This window comes from Hypanus sabinus, chromosome 6 (assembly GCF_030144855.1).
Source record: "Hypanus sabinus isolate sHypSab1 chromosome 6, sHypSab1.hap1, whole genome shotgun sequence".
Lineage (NCBI taxonomy): Eukaryota > Metazoa > Chordata > Chondrichthyes > Myliobatiformes > Dasyatidae > Hypanus > Hypanus sabinus.
In genome coordinates, this window is record NC_082711.1 from 117,992,325 (window position 1) to 118,013,823 (window position 21,499).

At 55.3% G+C, this 21,499-nt stretch overlaps 1 protein-coding gene across 2 annotated transcripts in view; it reads right to left on the reverse strand.

Moving 5' to 3' along the window:
- The window catches only part of LOC132395068 (HEPACAM family member 2-like), a 75,136-nt gene that overhangs the window by 22,771 nt on the left and 30,866 nt on the right, over positions 1 to 21,499 (reverse strand). For both annotated transcript variants that reach the window (XM_059971384.1, XM_059971383.1), the window contains 2 exons: positions 17,183 to 17,320; positions 15,998 to 16,086 (listed from right to left, as the gene is read on the reverse strand). In XM_059971384.1, coding sequence (XP_059827367.1) covers positions 15,998 to 16,086; positions 17,183 to 17,320 — 227 coding nt within the window. The remainder of the gene's footprint in view (positions 1 to 15,997; positions 16,087 to 17,182; positions 17,321 to 21,499) is intronic.

Below are 21,499 nucleotides of genomic sequence, written 5' to 3' on the forward strand. Positions count from 1 at the left end.
TGTACCCTACTGACTGTGTGTGTGGGGTCAGTGAACACCAGTGACTGGGTGTGTGGGGTCAGTGTACCCCAGTGACTGGGTGTGTGGGGTCAGTGTACCCTACTGACTGTGTGTGTGGGGTCAGTGAACCCCAGTGACCTGGGTGTGTGGGGGTCAGTGAACCCTACTGACTGGGTGTGTGGGGGTCAGTGTACCCCAGTGACTGGGTGTGTGGGGTCAGTATACCCCAGTGACTGGGTGTGTGGGGTCAGTGAACACTAGACACTGTGTGTGTGGGTTCAGTGTACCCCAGACACTGGGTGTGTGGGGTCAGTGAACACCAGTGACTGGGTGTGTGGGGCGAGTGTAACCCAGTGACTGGGCGTGTGAGGTCAGTGAACCCCAGTGACTGGGTGTCTGGGGGTCAGTGAACACAGTGACTGGGTGTGTGAGGTCAGTGTACCCCAGTGACTGGGTGTGTGGGGTCAGTGCACCCCAGTGACTGGGTGTGTGGAGTCAGTGAACCCCAGTGACTGGGTGTGTGGGGTGAGTGAATCCCAGACACTGGGGTATGTGGGGTCAGTGAACCCCAGTGACTAGGTGTGTGGGTGTCAGTGTACCCCAGTGACTAGGTGTGTGAGGTTCAGTGTACCCCAGTGTCTAGGTGTGTGGGGTTCAGGGTACCCCAGTGACTGGTTGTGTGGGGGTCAATGAACCCTAGTCACTAGGTGTTTGGGGGGTCAATGTACCCCAGTGACTGGGGCATGCAGGTGGTGGTTTACAATCTCTCCCAGTGACTGGGTGTGTGGGATCAGTGACCCCCAGTGACTGGGTGTGTGGGGTCAGTGTACCCCCAGTGACTGGGTGTGTGGGGGTCAGTGTACCCCAGTGACTGGGTGTGTGGGGTCAGTGTACCCCACTAACTAGGTCTGTGGGATCAGTGAACCCCAGTGACTGGGTGTGTGGGGTCAGTGTACCCCACTGACTGGGTGTGTGGGATCAGTGAACCCCCAGTGACTGTGTGTGTGGGATCAGCGAACCCCAGTGACTGGGTGTGTGAGGTCAGTGTACCCACACTGACTGGGTGTGTGGGATCAGTGAACCCCAGTGACTGTGTGTGTGGGGTCAGTGTACCCCACTGACTGGGTGTGTGGGGTCAGTGTACCCTACTGACTGGGTGTGTGGGGTCAGTGTACCCCAGTGACTGGGTGTGTGGGGTCAGTGTACCCCAGTGACTGGGTGTGTGGAGTCAGTGAACCCCAGTGACTGGGTGTATGGGGACAGTGAATCGCAGACACTGGGTATGTGGGGTCAGTGAACCCCAGTGACTAGGTGTGTGGGGGGTCAGTGTACCCCAGTGACTGGGTGTGTGTGTTCAGTGTACCCTAGTGACTAGGTGTGTGGGGTTCAGGGTACCCCAGTGACTGGTTGTGTGGTGTCAGTGAAGCCCAGAGACTGCGTGTGTGGGATCAGTGCACCTCAGTGACTGGGTGTTTAAGGTCAGTGAACCCAGTGACTGGGTGTGTGGGGCGAGTGTACCCCAGTGACTGGGCATGCAGGTGGGGGTTTACGATGTCTCCCCAGTGACTGGGTGTGTGAGGTCAGTGAACCCCAGTGACTGCGTGTGTGGGATCAGTGCACCTCAGTGACTGGGTGTTTAAGGTCAGTGAACCCCAGTGACTGGGTGTGTGGGGCGAGTGTACCCCAGTGACTGGGTGTGTAGAGGTCAGTGTACCCCAGTGACTGGGTGTGTGGGGCGAGTGTACCCCAGACACTGGGTGTGTGAGGTCAGTGTACCCCAGTGACTGGGTGTGTGGGGTCAGTGAACCCCAGTGACCAGGTGTGTGAGGTCAGTGTACCCCAGACACTGGGTGTGTGGGGTCAGTGAACCCCAGTGACTGGGTGTGTGGGGTGAGTGTACCCCAGCGACTGGGTGTGTAGAGGTCAGTGTACCCCAGTGACTGGGTGTGTCGGGCGAGTGTACCCCAGACACTGGGTGTGTGAGGTCAGTGTACCCCAGTGACTGGCTGTGTGGGGTCAGTGAAGCCCAGAGACTGGGTGTGCAGGTGGGGGGTTACAATGTCTCCCCATGACTGAATGTGGGGGAACAGTGTACCCCAGACACTGGGTGTGTGGGGTCAGTGAACCCCAGTGACTGGGTGTGTGGGGTCAGAGAACCCCAGACACTCGGTGTGTGGGGTCAGTGAACCCCAGACACTGGGTGTGTGGGGTCAGTGAACCCCAGTGACTAGGTGTGTGGGGGTCAGTGAACCCCAGTGACTGGGTGTGTGGGGCGAGTGTACCCCACTGACTGGGTGTGTGGGATCTGTGAACCCCAGTGACTGGGTGTGTGGGGTCAGTGTACCCCACTGACTGGGTGTGTGGGATCAATGAACCCCAGTGACTGGGTGTGTGGGATCAGTGTACTGCAGTGACTGGGCGTGTGGGGTCAGTGTACCCCAGTGACTGGGTGTGTGGGGTCAGTGTACCCTACTGACTGTGTGTGTGGGGTCAGTGAACCCCAGTGACTGGGCATGCAGGTGGGGGGTTACAATGTCTCCCCGTGACTGGGTGTGGGGGAACAGAGTACCCCAGACACTGGGTGTGTGGGGTCAGTGAAACCCAGACACTGGGTTTGTGGAGTCGGTGAACACTAGACACTGGGTGTGTGGGGTCAGTGAACACCAGTGACTGGGTGTGTGGGGCGAGTGTAACCCAGTGACTGGGCGTGTGAGGTCAGTGAACCCCAGTGACTGGGTGTGTAGGGTCAGTGAACCGCAGTGACTGGGCATGCAGGTGGGGGTTACAATGTCTCCCTGTGACGGTGTGGGGGAACAGAGTACCCCAGACACTGGGTGTTTGGGGTCAGTGTACCCGACTGACTGTGTGTGTGGGATCAGTGAACCCGAGTGACTGGGTGTGTGGGGTCAGTGAACCCCTGTGACTGGGTGTGGGGGAACAGAGTACCCCAGTGACTGGGTGTGTGGGTTCAGTGAACCCCAGACACTGGGTTTGTGGGGTCAGTGAACCCCAGACACTGGGTGTGTGGGGTCAGTGTACCCCAGTGACTAGGTGTCGGGGGGGTCAGTGAACCCCAGTGACTAGGTGTGTGAGGTCAGTGTACCCCAGTGAATAGGTGTGTGAGGTCAGTGAACCCCAGTGACTGGGTGTGTGGGGCGAGTGTACCCCAGTGACTGGGTCTGTAGAGTTCAGTGTACCCCAGTGACTGGGTGTGTAGAGGTCAGTGTACCCCAGTGTCTGGGTGTGTGGGGCGAGTGTACCCCAGACACTGGGTGTGTGAGGTCAGTGTACCCCAGTGACTGGGTGTGTGGGGTCAGTGAACCCCAGTGACCAGGTGTGTGAGGTCAGTGTACCCCAGACACTGGGTGTGTGGGGTCAGTGAACCCCAGTGACTGGGTGTGTGGGGTGAGTGTACCCCAGCGACTGGGTGTGTAGAGGTCAGTGTACCCCAGTGACTGGGTGTGTCGGGCGAGTGTACCCCAGACACTGGGTGTGTGAGGTCAGTGTACCCCAGTGACTGGTTGTGTGGGGTCAGTGAAGCCCAGAGACTGGGTGTGCAGGTGGGGGGTTACAATGTCTCCCCATGACTGAATGTGGGGGAACAGAGTACCCCAGACACTGGGTGTGTGGGGTCAGTGAACCCCAGTGACTGGGCCTGCAGGTGGGGGGTTACAATGTCTCCCCGTGACTGGGTGTGGGGGAACAGAGTACCCCAAACACTGTGTGTGTGGAGTCAGTGAACCCCAGTGACTGGGTGTGTGGGGTCAGAGAACCCCAGACACTGGGTGTGTGGGGTCAGTGTACCCCAGTGACTAGGTGTCGGGGGGGTCAGTGAACCCCAGTGACTAGGTGTGTGAGGTCAGTGTACCCCAGTGAATAGGTGTGTGAGGTCAGTGAACCCCAGTGACTGGGTGTGTGGGGCGAGTGTACCCCAGTGACTGGGTCTGTAGAGTTCAGTGTACCCCAGTGACTGGGTGTGTAGAGGTCAGTGTACCCCAGTGTCTGGGTGTGTGGGGTCAGTGAACCCCAGTGACTAGGTGTGTGGGGTTCAGTGAACCCCAGTGACTGGGTGTGTGGGGCGATTGTACCCCACTGACTGGGTGTGTGGGATCTGTGAACCCCAGTGACTGGGTGTGTGGGATCTGTGAACCCCAGTGACTGGGTGTGTGGGGTCAGTGTACCCCACTGACTGGGTGTGTGGGATCAATGAACCCCAGTGACTGGGTGTGAGGGATCAGTGTACCCCAGTGACTGGGCGTGTGGGGTCAGTGTACCCTACTGACTGTGTGTGTGGGGTCAGTGAACCCCAGTGACTGGGTGTGTGGGGTCAGTGAACCCTACTGACTGGGTGTGTGGGGTCAGTGTACCCCAGTGACTGGGTGTGTGGGGTCAGTGTACCCCAGTGACTGGGTGTGTGGGGTCAGTGAACACTAGACACTGGGTGTGTGGGGTCAGTGTACCCCAGATACTGGGTGTGTGGGGTCAGTGAACACTAGACACTGGGTTTGTGGAGTCGATGAACACTAGACACTGGGTGTGTGGGGTCAGTGAACCACAGTGACTTGGTGTGTGTGGGGCGAGTGTAACCCAGTGACTGGGCGTGTGAGGTCAGTGAACCCCAGTGACTGGGTGTGTGGGATCAGTGTACCCCAGTGACTGGGCGTGTGGGGTCAGTGTACCCCAGTGACTGGGCGTATGGGGTCAGTGTACCCTACTGACTGTGTGTGTGGGGTCAGTGTACCCCAGTGACTGGTTGTGTGGGGTCAGTGAAGCCCAGAGACTGGGTGTGCAGGTGGGTGGTTACAATGTCTCCCCATGACTGAATGTGGGGGAACAGAGTACCCCAGACACTGGGTGTGTGGGGTCAGTGAACCCCAGTGACTGGGCCTGCAGGTGGGGGGTTACAATGTCTCCCCGTGACTGGGTGTGGGGGAACAGAGTACCCCAAACACTGTGTGTGTGGAGTCAGTGAACCCCAGTGACTGGGAGTGTGGGGTCAGAGAACCCCAGACACTGGGTGTGTGGGGTCAGTGAACCCCAGACACTGGGTGTGTGGGGTCAGTGAACCCCAGTGACTAGGTGTGTGGGGTCAGTGAACCCCAGTGACTGGGTGTGTGGGGCGAGTGTACCCCACTGACTGGGTGTGTGGGATCTGTGAACCCCAGTGACTGGGTGTGTGGGATCTGTGAACCCCAGTGACTGGGTGTGTGGGGTCAGTGTACCCCACTGACTGGGTGTGTGGGATCAATGAACCCCAGTGACTGGGTGTGTGGGATAAGTGTACCCCAGTGACTGGGCGTGTGGGGTCAGTGTACCCCAGTGACTGGGCGTGTGGGGTCAGTGTACCCTACGGACTGTGTGTGTGGGGTCAGTGAACCCCAGTGACTGGGTGTGTGGGGTCAGTGAACCCTACTGACTGGGTGTGTGGGGTCAGTGTACCCCAGTGACTGGGTGTGTGGGGTCAGTGTACCCCAGTGACTGGGTGTGTGGGGTCAGTGAACACTAGACACTGGGTTTGTGGAGTCGATGAACACTAGACACTGGGTGTGTGGGGTCAGTGAACACCAGTGACTGGGTGTGTGGGGCGAGTGTAACCCAGTGACTGGGCGTGTGAGTTCAGTGAACCCCAGTGACTGGGTGTGTAGGGTCAGTGAACCGCAGTGACTGGGCATGCAGGTGGGGGTTACAATGTCTCCCTGTGACTGGGTGTGGGGGAACAGAGTACCCCAGACACTGGGTGTGTGGGTTCAGTGAACCCCAGACACTGGGTTTGTGAGGTCAGTGTACCCCAGTGAATAGGTGTGTGAGGTCAGTGAACCCCAGTGACTGTGTGTGTGGGGTCAGTGAACCCCAGTGACTGGGTGTGTAGAGGTCAGTGTACCCCAGTGACTGGGTGTGTGGGGCGAGTGTACCCCAGACACTGGGTGTGTGAGGTCAGTGTACCCCAGTGAATAGGTGTGTGAGGTCAGTGAACCCCAGTGACTGTGTGTGTGAGGTCAGTGTACCCCAGTGACTGGGTGTGTAGAGGTCAGTGTACCCCAGTGACTGGGTGTGTGGGGCGAGTGTACCCCAGACACTGGGTGTGTGAGGTCAGTGTACCCCAGTGACTGGGTGTGTGGGGTCAGTGAACCCCAGTGACCAGGTGTGTGAGGTCAGTGTACCCCAGACACTGGGTGTGTGGGGTCAGTGAACCCCAGTGACTGGGTGTGTGGGGTGAGTGTACACCAGTGACTGGGTGTGTAGAGGTCAGTGTACCCCAGTGACTGGGTGTGTCGGGCGAGTGTACCCCAGACACTGGGTGTGTGAGGTCAGTGTACCCCAGTGACTGGTTGTGTGGGGTCAGTGAAGCCCAGTGACTGGGTGTGCAGGTGGGGGGTTACAATGTCTCCCCATGACTGAATGTGGGGGAACAGAGTACCCCAGACACTGGGTGTGTGGGGTCAGTGAACCCCAGTGACTGGGCCTGCAGGTGGGGGGTTACAATGTCTCCCCGTGACTGGGTGTGGGGGAACAGAGTACCCCAAACACTGTCTGTGTGGAGTCAGTGAACCCAGTGACTGGGTGTGTGGGGTCAGTGAACACTAGACACTGGGTTTGTGGAGTCGATGAACACTAGACACTGGGTGTGTGGGGTCAGTGAACACCAGTGACTGGGTGTGTGGGATCAGTGTACCCCAGTGACTGGGCGTGTGGGGTCAGTGTACCCCAGTGACTGGGCGTGTGGGGTCAGTGTACCCTACTGACTGTGTGTGTGGGGTCAGTGTACCCTAGTGACTGGGTGTGTCGGGCGAGTGTACCCCAGACACTGGGTGTGTGAGGTCAGTGTACCCCAGTGACTGGTTGTGTGGGGTCAGTGAAGCCCAGAGACTGGGTGTGCAGGTGGGGGGTTACAATGTCTCCCCATGACTGAATGTGGGGGAACAGAGTACCCCAGACACTGGGTGTGTGGGGTCAGTGAACTCCAGAGACTGGGCCTGCAGGTGGGGGGTTACAATGTCTCCCCGTGACTGGGTGTGGGGGAACAGAGTACCCCAAACACTGTGTGTCTGGAGTCAGTGAACCCCAGTGACTGGGTGTGTGGGGTCAGAGAACCCCAGTCACTGGGTGTGTGGGGTCAGTGAACCCCAGACACTGGGTGTGTGGGGTCAGTGAACCCCAGTGACTAGGTGTGTGGGGGTCAGTGAACCCCAGTGACTGGGTGTGTGGGGCGAGTGTACCCCACTGACTGGGTGTGTGGGATCTGTGAACCCCAGTGACTGGGTGTGTGGGATCTGTGAACCCCAGTGACTGGGTGTGTGGGGTCAGTGTACCCCACTGACTGGGTGTGTGGGATCAATGAACCCCAGTGATTGGGTGTGTAGGATCAGTGTACCCCAGTGACTGGGCGTGTGGGGTCAGTGTACCCCAGTGACTGTGTGTGTGGGTTCAGTGAACCCCAGTGACTGGGTGTGTGGGGTCAGTGAACCCTACTGACTGGGTGTGTGGGGTCAGTGTACCCCAGTGACTGGGTGTGTGGGGTCAGTGAACACTAGACACTGGGTGTGTGGGGTCAGTGTACCCCAGACACTGGGTGTGTGGGGTCAGTGTACCCCAGTGACTGGGTGTGTGGGGTCAGTGTACCCCAGTGACTGGGTGTGTGGGGTCAGTGAACACTAGACACTGGGTGTGTGGGGTCAGTGTACCCCAGACACTGGGTGTGTGGGGTCAGTGAACCCCAGTGACTGGGTGTGTGGGGTCAGTGTACCCCAGTGACTGGGTGTGTGGGGTCAGTGTACCCCAGACACTGGGTGTGTGGGGTCAGTGAACACTAGACACTGGGTGTGTGGGGTCAGTGTACCCCAGACACTGGGTGTGTGGGGTCAGTGAACACTAGACACTGGGTTTGTGGAGTCGATGAACACTAGACACTGGGTGTGTGGGGTCAGTGAACCACAGTGACTTGGTGTGTGTGGGGCGAGTGTAACCCAGTGACTGGGCGTGTGAGGTCAGTGAACCCCAGTGACTGGGTGTGTGGGATCAGTGTACCCCAGTGACTGGGCGTGTGGGGTCAGTGTACCCCAGTGACTGGGCGTGTGGGGTCAGTGTACCCTACTGACTGTGTGTGTGGGGTCAGTGTACCCCAGTGACTGGGTGTGTCGGGCGAGTGTACCCCAGACACTGGGTGTGTGAGGTCAGTGTACCCCAGTGACTGGTTGTGTGGGGTCAGTGAAGCCCAGAGACTGGGTGTGCAGGTGGGTGGTTACAATGTCTCCCCATGACTGAATGTGGGGGAACAGAGTACCCCAGACACTGGGTGTGTGGGGTCAGTGAACCCCAGTGACTGGGCCTGCAGGTGGGGGGTTACAATGTCTCCCCGTGACTGGGTGTGGGGGAACAGAGTACTCCAAACACTGTGTGTGTGGAGTCAGTGAACCCCAGTGACTGGGTGTGTGGGGTCAGAGAACCCCAGACACTGGGTGTGTGGGGTCAGTGAACCCAAGACACTGGGTGTGTGGGGTCAGTGAACCCCAGTGACTAGGTGTGTGGGGTCAGTGAACCCCAGTGACTGGGTGTGTGGGGCGAGTGTACCCCACTGACTGGGTGTGTGGGATCTGTGAACCCCAGACACTGGGTGTGTGGGGTCAGTGAACCCCAGACACTGGGTGTGTGGGGTCAGTGAACCCCAGTGACTAGGTGTGTGGGGTCAGTGAACCCCAGTGACTAGGTGTGTGGGGTCAGTGAACCCCAGTGACTGGGTGTGTGGGGCGAGTGTACCCCACTGACTGGGTGTGTGGGATCTGTGAACCCCAGTGACTGGGTGTGTGGGATCTGTGAACCCCAGTGACTGGGTGTGTGGGGTCAGTGTACCCCACTGACTGGGTGTGTGGGATCAATGAACCCCAGTGACTGGGTGTGTGGGATCAGTGTACCCCAGTGACTGGGCGCGTGGGGTCAGTGTACGCCAGTGACTGGGCGTGTGGGGTCAGTGTACCCCAGTGACTGGGCGTGTGGGGTCAGTGTACCCTACGGACTGTGTGTGTGGGGTCAGTGAACCCCAGTGACTGGGTGTGTGGGGTCAGTGAACCCTACTGACTGGGTGTGTGGGGTCAGTGTACCCCAGTGACTGGGTGTGTGGGGTCAGTGAAGCCCAGAGACTGGGTGTGCAGGTGGGTGGTTACAATGTCTCCCCATGACTGAATGTGGGGGAACAGAGTACCCCAGACACTGGGTGTGTGGGGTCAGTGAACCCCAGTGACTGGGCCTGCAGGTGGGGGGTTACAATGTCTCCCCGTGACTGGGTGTGGGGGAACAGAGTACTCCAAACTCTGTGTGTGTGGAGTCAGTGAACCCCAGTGACTGGGTGTGTGGGGTCAGAGAACCCCAGACACTGGGTGTGTGGGGTCAGTGAACCCCAGACACTGGGTGTGTGGGGTCAGTGAACCCCAGTGACTAGGTGTGTGGGGTCAGTGAACCCCAGTGACTGGGTGTGTGGGGCGAGTGTACCCCACTGACTGGGTGTGTGGGATCTGTGAACCCCAGACACTGGGTGTGTGGGGTCAGTGAACCCCAGACACTGGGTGTGTGGGGTCAGTGAACCCCAGTGACTAGGTGTGTGGGGTCAGTGAACCCCAGTGACTAGGTGTGTGGGGTCAGTGAACCCCAGTGACTGGGTGTGTGGGGTCAGTGAACACTAGACACTGGGTTTGTGGAGTCGATGAACACTAGACACTGGGTGTGTGGGGTCAGTGAACACCAGTGACTGGGTGTGTGGGGCGAGTGTAACCCAGTGACTGGGCGTGTGAGGTCAGTGAACCCCAGTGACTGGGTGTGTAGGGTCAGTGAACCGCAGTGACTGGGCATGCAGGTGGGGGTTACAATGTCTCCCTGTGACTGGGTGTGGGGGAACAGAGTACCCCAGACACTGGGTGTGTGGGTTCAGTGAACCCCAGACACTGGGATTGTGAGGTCAGTGTACCCCAGTGAATAGGTGTGTGAGGTCAGTGAACCCCAGTGACTGGGTGTGTGGGGTCAGTGAACCCCAGTGACTGGGTGTGTGAGGTCAGTGTACCCCAGACACTGGGTGTGTGGGGTCAGTGAACCCCAGTGACTGGGTGTGTAGAGGTCAGTGTACCCCAGTGACTGGGTGTGTAGAGGTCAGTGTACCCCAGTGACTGGGTGTGTGGGGCGAGTGTGCCCCAGACACTGGGTGTGTGAGGTCAGTGTACCCCAGTGACTGGGTGTGTGGGATCTGTGAACCCCAGACACTGGGTGTGTGGGGTCAGTGAACCCCAGACACTGGGTGTGTGGGGTCAGTGAACCCCAGTGACTGGGTGTGTGGGGTGAGTGTACACCAGCGACTGGGTGTGTAGAGGTCAGTGTACCCCAGTGACTGGGTGTGTCGGGCGAGTGTACCCCAGACACTGGGTGTGTGAGGTCAGTGTACCCCAGTGACTGGTTGTGTGGGGTCAGTGAAGCCCAGTGACTGGGTGTGCAGGTGGGGGGTTACAATGTCTCCCCGTGACTGAATGTGGGGGAACAGAGTACCCCAGACACTGGGTGTGTGGGGTCAGTGAACCCCAGTGACTTGGCCTGCAGGTGGGGGGTTACAATGTCTCCCCGTGACTGGGTGTGGGGGAACAGAGTACCCCAAACACTGTGTGTGTGGAGTCAGTGAACCCCAGTGACTGGGTGTGTGGGGACCGAGAACCCCAGACACTGGGTGTGTGGGGTCAGTGAACCCCAGACACTGGGTGTGTGGGGTCAGTGAACCCCAGTGACTAGGTGTGTGGGGGTCAGTGAACCCCAGTGACTGGGTGTGTGGGGCGAGTGTACCCCATTGACTGGGTGTGTGGGATCAGTGAACCCCAGTGACTGGGTGTGTGGGGTCAGTGTACCCCACTGACTGGGTGTGTGGGATCAATGAACCCCAGTGACTGGGTGTGTGGGATCAGTGTACCCTACTGACTGGGTGTGTGGGGTCAGTGTACCCCAGTGACTGGGTGTGTGGGGTCAGTGTACCCCAGTGAGTGGGTGTGTGGGGTCAGTGAACACTAGACACTGGGTGTGTGGGGTCAGTGTACCCCAGACACTGGGTGTGTGGGGTCTGTGTACCCCAGTGACCGGGTGTGTGGGATCAGTGAACCCCAGACACTGTGTGAGTGGGATCAGTGAACCCCAGTGACTGGGTGTGTGGAGTCAGTGAAGCCCAGTGACTGGGCGTGCAGGTGGGGGGTTACAATGTCTCCCCGTGACTGGGTGTGGGGGAATAGAGTACCCCAAACACTGTGTGTGTGGAGTCAGTGAACCCCAGTGACTGGGTGTGTGGGGTCAGTGAACCCCAGACACTGGGTGTGTGGGGTCAGTGATCCCCAGACACTGGTGTGTGGGGTCAGTGAACCCCAGTGACTAGGTGTGTGGGGGTCAGTGAACCCCAGTGACTAGGTGTGTGAGGTCAGTGAACCCCATTGACTGCGTGTGTGGGGTCAGTGTACCCCACTGACTGTGTGTGCGGGATCAGTGAACCCGAGTGACTGGGTGTGTGGGGTCAGTGAACCCCAGTGACTGGGTGTGTGGGGCGCGTCTACCCCAGTGACTGGGTGTGTAGGGTCAGTGAACCCCAGTGACTGGGCGTGTGGGGTCAGTGAACCCCAGTGACTGGGAGTGTGGGGTCAGTGAACCCCAGTGTCTGGGCATGCAGGTGGGGGGTTACAATGTCTCCCCATGACTGGGTATGGGGGAACAGTGAACCCCAGACACTGGGTTTGTGGAGTCGGTGAACACTAGACACTGGGTGTGTGGGGTCAGTGTACCCCAGTGACTGGGTGTGTGGGGCGAGTGTAACCCAGTGACTGGGCGTGTGAGGTCACTGAACCCCAGTGACTGGGCATGCAGGTGGGGGTTACAATGTCTCCCTGTGACTGGGTGTGGGGGAACAGAGTACCCCAGACACTGGGTGTTTGGGGTCAGTGTACCCCAGGGACTGTGTGTGTGGGGTCAGTGAACTGCAGTGACTGGGCGTGCAGGTGGGGTGTTACAATGTCTCCCTGTGACTGGGTGTGGGGGAACAGAGTACCCCAGTGACTGGGTGTGTGGGTTCAGTGAACCCCAGACACTGGGTTTGTGGGGTCAGTGAACCCCAGACACTGGGTGTGTGGGGTCAGTGTACCCCAGTGAATAGGTGTGTGAGGTCAGTGAACCCCAGTGACTAGGTGTCTGTGGGTCAGTGAACCCCAGTGACTGGGTGTGTGAGGTCAGTGTACCCCAGTGAATAGGTGTGTGAGGTCAGTGAACCCCAGTGACTGGGTGTGTGGGGTCAGTGAACCCCAGTGACTGGGTGTGTGAGGTCAGAGTACCCCAAACACTGTGTGTGTGGAGTCAGTGAACCCCAGTGACTGGGTGTGTGGGGACCGAGAACCCCAGACACTGGGTGTGTGGGGTCAGTGAACCCCAGACACTGGGTGTGTGGGGTCAGTGAACCCCAGTGACTAGGTGTGTGGGGGTCAGTGAACCCCAGTGACTGGGTGTGTGGGGCGAGTGTACCCCATTGACTGGGTGTGTGGGATTAGTGAACCCCAGTGACTGGGTGTGTGGGATCAGTGTACCCTACTGACTGGGTGTGTGGGGTCAGTGTACCCCAGTGACTGGGTGTGTGGGGTCAGTGTACCCCAGTGAGTGGGTGTGTGGGGTCAGTGAACACTAGACACTGGGTGTGTGGGGTCAGTGTACCCCAGACGGTGTGTGGGGTCTGTGTACCCCAGTGACTGGGTGTGTGGGATCAGTGAACCCCAGACACTGTGTGAGTGTGATCAGTGAACCCCAGTGACTGGGTGTGTGGAGTCAGTGAAGCCCAGTGACTGGGCGTGCAGGTGGGGGGTTACAATGTCTCCCCGTGACTGGGTGTGGGGGAATAGAGTACCCCAAACACTGTGTGTGTGGAGTCAGTGAACCCCAGTGACTGGGTGTGTGGGATCAATGAACCCCAGTGACTGGGTGTGTGGGATCAGTGTACCCTACTGACTGGGTGTGTGGGGTCAGTGTACCCCAGTGACTGGGTGTGTGGGGTCAGTGTACCCCAGTGAGTGGGTGTGTGGGGTCAGTGAACACTAGACACTGGGTGTGTGGGGTCAGTGTACCCCAGACGGTGTGTGGGGTCTGTGTACCCCAGTGACTGGGTGTGTGGGATCAGTGAACCCCAGACACTGTGTGAGTGGGATCAGTGAACCCCAGTGACTGGGTGTGTGGAGTCAGTGAAGCCCAGTGACTGGGCGTGCAGGTGGGGGGTTACAATGTCTCCCCGTGACTGGGTGTGGGGGAATAGAGTACCCCAAACACTGTGTGTGTGGAGTCAGTGAACCCCAGTGACTGGGTGTGTGGGGTCAGTGAACCCCAGACACTGGGTGTGTGGGGTCAGTGATCCCCAGACACTGGTGTGTGGGGTCAGTGAACCCCAGTGACTAGGTGTGTGGGGGTCAGTGAACCCCAGTGACTAGGTGTGTGAGGTCAGTGAACCCCATTGACTGCGTGTGTGGGGTCAGTGTACCCCACTGACTGTGTGTGCGGGATCAGTGAACCCGAGTGACTGGGTGTGTGTGGTCAGTGAACCCCAGTGACTGGGTGTGTGGGGCGCGTCTACCCCAGTGACTGGGTGTGTAGGGTCAGTGAACCCCAGTGACTGGGCGTGTGGGGTCAGTGAACCCCAGTGACTGGGAGTGTGGGGTCAGTGAACCCCAGTGTCTGGGCATGCAGGTGGGGGGTTACAATGTCTCCCCATGACTGGGTATGGGGGAACAGTGAACCCCAGACACTGGGTTTGTGGAGTCGGTGAACACTAGACACTGGGTGTGTGGGGTCAGTGTACCCCAGTGACTGGGTGTGTGGGGCGAGTGTAACCCAGTGACTGGGCGTGTGAGGTCAGTGAACCCCAGTGACTGGGCATGCAGGTGGGGGTTACAATGTCTCCCTGTGACTGGGTGTGGGGGAACAGAGTACCCCAGACACTGGGTGTTTGGGGTCAGTGTACCCCAGTGACTGTGTGTGTGGGGTCAGTGAACTGCAGTGACTGGGCGTGCAGGTGGGGTGTTACAATGTCTCCCTGTGACTGGGTGTGGGGGAACAGAGTACCCCAGTGACTGGGTGTGTGGGTTCAGTGAACCCCAGACACTGGGTTTGTGGGGTCAGTGATCCCCAGACACTGGGTGTGTGGGGTCAGTGTACCCCAGTGACTAGGTGTCTGGGGGTCAGTGAACCCCAGTGACTGGGTGTGTGAGGTCAGTGAACCGCAGTGACTGGGTGTGTGGGGTCAGTGAACCCCAGTGACTGGGTGTGTGAGGTCAGTGTACCCCAGACACTGGGTGTGTGGGGTCAGTGAACCCCAGTGACTGGGTGTGTGGGGCGAGTGTACCCCAGTGACTGGGTGTGTAGAGGTCAGTGTACCCCAGTGACTGGGTGTGTAGAGGTCAGTGTACCCCAGTGACTGGGTGTGTGGGGCGAGTGTACCCCAGACACTGGGTGTGTGAGGTCAGTGTACCCCAGTGACTGGGTGTGTGGGGTCAGTGAACCCCAGTGACCAGGTGTGTGAGGTCAGTGTACCCCAGACACTGGGTGTGTGGGGTCAGTGAACCCCAGTGACTGGGTGTGTGGGGTGAGTGTACCCCAGTGACTGGGTGTGTAGAGGTCAGTGTACCCCAGTGACTGGGTGTGTCGGGCGAGTGTACCCCAGACACTGGGTGTGTGAGGTCAGTGTACCCCAGTGACTGGTTGTGTGGGGTCAGTGAAGCCCAGTGACTGGGTGTGCAGGTGGGGGGTTACAATGTCTCCCCGTGACTGAATGTGGGGGAACAGAGTACCCCAGACACTGGGTGTGTGGGGTCAGTGAACCCCAGTGACTGGGCCTGCAGGTGGGGGGTTACAATGTCTCCCCGTGACTGGGTGTGGGGGAACAGAGTACCCCAAACACTGTGTGTGTGGAGTCAGTGAACCCCAGTGACTGGGTGTGTGGGGTCAGAGAACCCCAGACACTGGGTGTGTGGGGTCAGTGAACCCCAGACACTGGGTGTGTGGGGTCAGTGAACCCCAGTGACTAGGTGTGTGGGGGTCAGTGAACCCCAGTGACTGGGTGTGTGGGGCGAGTGTACCCCACTGACTGGGTGTGTGGGATCAGTGAACCCCAGTGACTGGGTGTGTGGGGTCAGTGTAGCCCACTGACTGGGTGTGTGGGATCAATGAACCCCAGTGACTGGGTGTGTGGGATTAGTGTACCCCAGTGACTGGGCGTGTGGGGTCAGTGAACCCCAGTGACTGTGTGTGTGGGGTCAGTGTACCCCAGTGACTGGGTGTGTGGGGTCAGTGAACCCTACTGACTGGGTGTGTGGGGTCAGTGTACCCCAGTGACTGGGTGTGTGGGGTCAGTGAACACTAGACACTGGGTGTGTGGGGTCAGTGAACCCCGGTGACTGGGTGTGTGGGGTCAGTGAACCCCTGTGACTGGGTGTGTGGGGTCAGTGAACCCCAGTGACTGGGTGTGTGGGGTCAGTGAACCCTACTGACTGGGTGTGTGGGGTCAGTGTACCCCAGTGACTGGGTGTGTGGGGTCAGTGAACACTAGACACTGGGTGTGTGGGGTCAGTGAACCCCAGTGACTGGGTGTGTGGGGTCAGTGTACCCCAGTGACTGGGTGTGTGGGGTCAGTGAACACTAGACACTGGGTGTGTGGGATCAGTGAACCCCAGACACTGTGTGAGTGGGATCAGTGAACCCCAGACACTGTGTGAGTGGGATCAGTGAACCCCAGTGACTGGGTGTGTGGAGTCAGTGAACTCTGCATTCATTCAGTAGCCATCTCTGGCTCATCCCAGCACTGCTCTATGTGTTAGCAGGTTCCTGTTACAATGTGCTCCAGGATGTTGAAGGTGGTCCCAGAAGACTGAGCAGTTCACTTCCTCATTCCCCCCTCAGAGTGTGAAGGATTGACCCCCCCCCCCCCATTTGCCCTTCTCTGTGGTAATGTCTGTTCTGTTACCATCTCATTCCCCTGTCGAGTTTGCTGGCCAGCTGCACGACTTCGTACTGCCTGAACTGCTGCGTACTCAGTCTCCACGGGCGGTGGCTCTGTGAAGCACAGGGAGGGTTGATAAAGGCATTCACATGAAGTCAGCATTTACCAGTCCCCTCTACCCCCTCACCTTTCTATCCCCCACCCTTTCTGACTCACTCCTTCCACTCCCTCCCAACACTTCCCTTTGACTCTCTGAACCCTCTCCCCTTCCTCTCCTCTATTGTCTCTCCCTTCAAGCCTCTGCCCCGTTGGAATTGGTATTTGTTATTTTCTTCACGGCTTAAGAATTAGTTGTCTGATTGTGTTTTATGTTACCAAATAACTGTTTAGTGTGTCCCCCTATTGGTCACAGTATGTATATGCAGTTACGAGGAAATCTGCAGATGCTGGAAATTCAAGCAACACACAAAATGCTGGTGGAACGCAGCAGGCCAGGCAGCATCTATAGGGAGAAGCACTGTCGATGTTTTGGGCCAAGACCCTTCGTCAGGACTAAGAAAGGGGGAGGGGAGCACTAGAGGGAGATGGAGAACAGGCAAAGAGTGATGGGCAGAGAGAAAATAAAGGGGGGTGAGAAAACTAAATATATCAGAGACATATATTTTTTTCTCTCTCCCTGCTCATCACTCTGCCTGTTTTCCATCTCCCTCTGATGCTCCCCTTCCCCTTTCTTTCTCCCTAGGCCTCCCATCCCATGACCCTTTCCCTTCTCCAGCTCTGTATCCCTTTTGCCAATCACCTTTCCAGCTCTCAGCTTCACCCCACCCCCTCGGTCTTCTCCTATCATTTCACATTTTCTGCTCCCCCTCCTACATTGAAATCTCTTACTATCTTTCCTTTCAGATAGTCCTGACGAAGGGTCTCGGCCTGAAATGTGCTTCTCCTTATAGATGCTGCCTGGCCTGCTGTGTTCCACCAGCATTTTGTGTGTGTTGCTTGTATATGCAGTTGTTCAGCATGCTCCCCCATGGTAACAATGATTATGAAGTGACAAGTTTTGAAACTCTCCCACCTCTCACTACTTCCTCCCCCCTCTGACCATTGCACCTTCTCCCTTGTGTTCCCTGTCCCAGTCCCCTCTCCCCTCCAGCACCCTGTGCATCCCCACCCAGAATCGTCAGACTCAAAGAATGGGTGTCAGATACTTACCTCCGGTGATTTGAGGCTTTTGACGATGTTTTACGTTTTTGTTGATGAAACAGGTCAGACAAATAAGGAGAACAATAACAAATATACCGGACACACTTGAAATAATAATTATTTGAATCATTGTTAATCCTGACGATTCTGCAATAACAACAGAAATTTTTTTTAAAAATCAGCAATTCAAATCCTAAACACAAGAGATTCTGCAGATGCTGGAAATCCAAAGCAACAATTCTATTCTTTGTCTCCATTGACAGGGAACTGATGGGCCATACTTTGACGTACAGAATATTGATATCAGTTTCAATACAGCTCTCCAACATTCAAACTCACTGTAAAACTAATTGCTGGAGGAACTTAGCAGTCAGGCAGCAAATGTGGCTGTTAGTTGGCAGACAACAGTCTGTCGTGGCTCTGTGGTGTTCATGGTTGGTAGCCATTTCAGTCTCTCTGCACATTGCCACAGTGACCTCGTCAGCCTCCTCTACTGCCGAGGTGAGACTCAACACAGTGTAGGGGTAGTGTTGCCTTCTGTCAGGTATTGTACAATCCAACAGAGTGTCACCTTCCATCAGGTAGTGTACAACCAAACAGCACGGCATCTTCCATCTGGTGTTGTACAGTCCAATGACACGTCACATTCTGTCAGGTTGTGTACAACCCAATGACACATCACCTTCCGTCCAGTAGTTTATAACCCAATGACATCTCACCTTCCTTCACGTAGCGTACAACCGAATGACACGTAACCTTCCATCGTGTAGCGTACAATCGAAAAGAACGTAACCTTCCATCAGGTGGTGTACAACCGAAAAGAACGTCACCTTCTATCAGGTAGTGTACAATCGAAAAGGACGTCACCTTCTATCGGGTAGTGTACAATCCATCAGTATGTCACCTTCTGTCAGGTAGTGTACAACCCAATGACACATCTCCTTATGTCTGGTAATGTACAACACAAAGGCACGTCACCTTTTCAGGTAGAGTACAACCCAACAACACGTCACCCTCTGTCAGGTAGTGTACAATCTATCAGCAAGTCACCTTCCATCTGGCAGAGTACAATCCAACGACACATCACATTCCATCAGGTAGTGTACAACCAAACAGCATGTCACCTTCTGTCAGGTGGAGTACAACGCAAGAACACGTCACCTTCTGTCAGGAAGTGTACAGCCCAACAGCACATCACCTTCCGCAGGTAATGTACAATCTAATGGCTTCAACATCCGATTCTCCAATTTCAGATAACCTGCTTGCTTACTGTCCATTTTTCTCCTCTTTAATCTACCCATTTCCTTCTAACTACACCACATATCCCCAGTCCACAATCACTCTGTTCCTTTCCCCCATACACTTCATCTTCCCCTCTGCACACTCACCCATTCGGTTCCTCTCCTCACTGTTCCCAGCTGCTCTCCCCACCGCCCTTATGTGATTCTGTGTTCCTGCTTTGTTTCATATCGGGTCCATCATGTGCAGCCCTTTGTTGTTTCCACCTGTCATTCCGTTGATTTATTTAGGGATTTCAGCCCATCAGTCCCACCTATTTAACCCTAGCCAAATCACAGGATGATTTACAATCACCAGTTAACTACTCAATAGTCCAGTCTGTCTTTGGACTTTGGGAGGAAACTGGAGAACCCTGAGGAAGCCCATGTTCTCATGGGGAGAACGTACAAATGTCCTGACATAGGATGCCAGAATGCACTCCAAACACAAACACCTCGAGCTGTAATCGTGTTGCACTAATCACCACACTACCATGATGCCCAATCATCTCTCTGCCTCTATCACTATTTCCTCTCTTCCCTCCTCCATCTGCTTATCCTTCATCCTACTAACCTGGAGCCTCCTATTGCTTCCCAGTTCTGAAATCTGATGGTGAATGGGGAAGAAACTGTTCCTGCAATGTTGAGTGTGTGTCTTCAGGCTCCCGTCCCTCCTCCTTGGTAGGAGCAATGAGAAGAGGGCATGTCCTGTGTGTTGGCTGTCTGTGATGATGGATGCTGCCTTTTTGAGGCATCACCTTTTTAAGGTGACCTCCGTGCTGGGGAGGCTACTGCCCATGATGGACCTTGCTGAGTTTACAAGTTTCTGCAGCTTTCTCCAGTCCTGTGCAGAGACCCTCCATTCCAGACAGTATGGAACCTGTTAGAATGCTCTCCACAGTACATCTGTACAAATTTCCGAGAGTCCTTGGCGATGAAATATCCTTGGCAAGGAAGATGAAGGAGAACTCCAAGATATTCTGTAAATATGTTAAACAAAAGAGATTGCCAGAGAAAATGTGGGTGTTTTTAATCAATGTATGGAGACAGGGGCTGTGAATGAGATCCTTAATCGATAGTCCTTAGCAATGGAAGGAACGTAGAGGATGACAAATTTAGAGAGGGATATATCGATGGTCTGGTTCATGTCAGTATTAAGAAGATGAAGCTGTTAGGTGTCTTGCAAAGCAAAAGGAGGAATAAATCCCAGGGATTGGATGGGAACTACGCTGGATTCTCAGGGAGTGTCAGCATTCATCTCAAGAAGATATAAAAACAAGGATGTAATGCTGAGGTTTTACCAGGCATTGGTCAGATCACACTTGGAGTATTGTGACCAATTTGGGGCATCTTATCTGAGGTAGAATGAGTTGCCATTGAAAAGGGTTCAGAGAATGTTAATAAAATAGATCCCAAGAATGAAGTGGTTAATGTATGTGAAGGGTGGAAATATGTCTCTACCAGTGGAGGTGGATAGGGTGCTCGTGCTCCTTTTCTTCGCTCCGACTAGTCTTCAGGTCACCCTTGGGCAAGATGTAGCACTTGCTTAGCCCCCTGATGAAGCCATGGGAGCAGGTGGTGGATGGTCGTAGGAGCAGCTGGTCCATATCACAAGTTCTGGTAATGCGGCCACTGATTCCAGGCAGACAATCTCTGACGATAATTAATAATGGCCGGGGTAACTTGGCTTGTAAAGACATGCCTAGAAGAAAGCAATGTCAAACCACTTCTGTAGAAAAAAATTGCCAAGAACAATCATGTTCATCATGATCGCCTAAGTCAGACAACAAGGCACATGTTGATGATTATCATGATGTTGATAATGTATGAGGAGTATTCGTAGCTCTGGGTCTGTACTCCTTGGAGTTTAGAAGAATGAAAGGGATCTCATTAAAACCTATCAACTATTGAAAGGGTGAACTTGGAGAGGATGTTTCCTGTAGTGATGAAGTCAAGGACCAGATGGCACAGCCTCACAATAGAAAGACATCCCTGTAGAACAGAGATAAGGAGGAATTTCTTTAGCCAAAATGTGGTGAATGTGTGCTATTCATTGCCACAGATGGCTGTGGATGCCAAGTTATTGGGTACATTTACAGTGGAGGTTGATATGTTCTGATTAGTAAGAATGTCAAAGTTTACTGGTAGAAGGCAGGAGAATTGGGTGGAGAGGGATAATAAGTCAGCCAAGATGGAATGACGGAGAAGACTTGATGGGCTGAATGGCCTCATTGTGTTCCTATGTCTTATAGCCCAATGGAAGGGCAAGTTGGGGTCTGGACCAAAATATCTGCAGCTCTGTGAACTACAGGCAAGGTCTAGAAGACGGGAGGATTGTTTGTAATGTTCCTTTATTTAAGAAGGGCAGCAGGTATAATCCAGCTGGTGAAACTTCTATTTCTATTTACACCCTCTCCAGAAACTCAGTTTACAATGACTCCCTTTCCATTGCACCCTCGCTAGAGTTTCATTTAGAGTCATAAAGACAGTGTAGTACAGCTTTGAAGCAGGCCCTACTGCACATCGAGTCTGTGGCAAACAGATTCTGCCTTGTCCATCGACCTCCATATCCCTCTCATCCATGTACATATCCAAATTTGTTTTGAATTTTGAAATCAAACCTGAATCAACCACTTCCTCTGGGAGCTTGTTCCACACTGTCATCACCTTCTGAGTGAACAAGTTCCCTCTCGTATCCCCCTGAATCATTTCACCTTTCACTCTTAACCTATGACTTCTAGTCTCAGCCAGTCTCAATAGAAAAATATCTGCTTGCATTTACCCTATTAATACCCCTCATAATTTTGTTTACCTCAATCAAATATATTCTACATCTTCTCAATCTTCTACATTCCAAAGAATAAAGACCTACCCTATTCAACCTTTCCCTATAACTCTGGTCATCCAGACCAGGCAACATCATTGTATATTTCCTCTGTACTCTTTCAATATTACTGATATCTTTCCTGTAGGTAGATAGCACACAATTCTCCAAATTAGGCCTCACTAATGTCTTACACAACTTCAACTTAACATCCCAACTACTGTT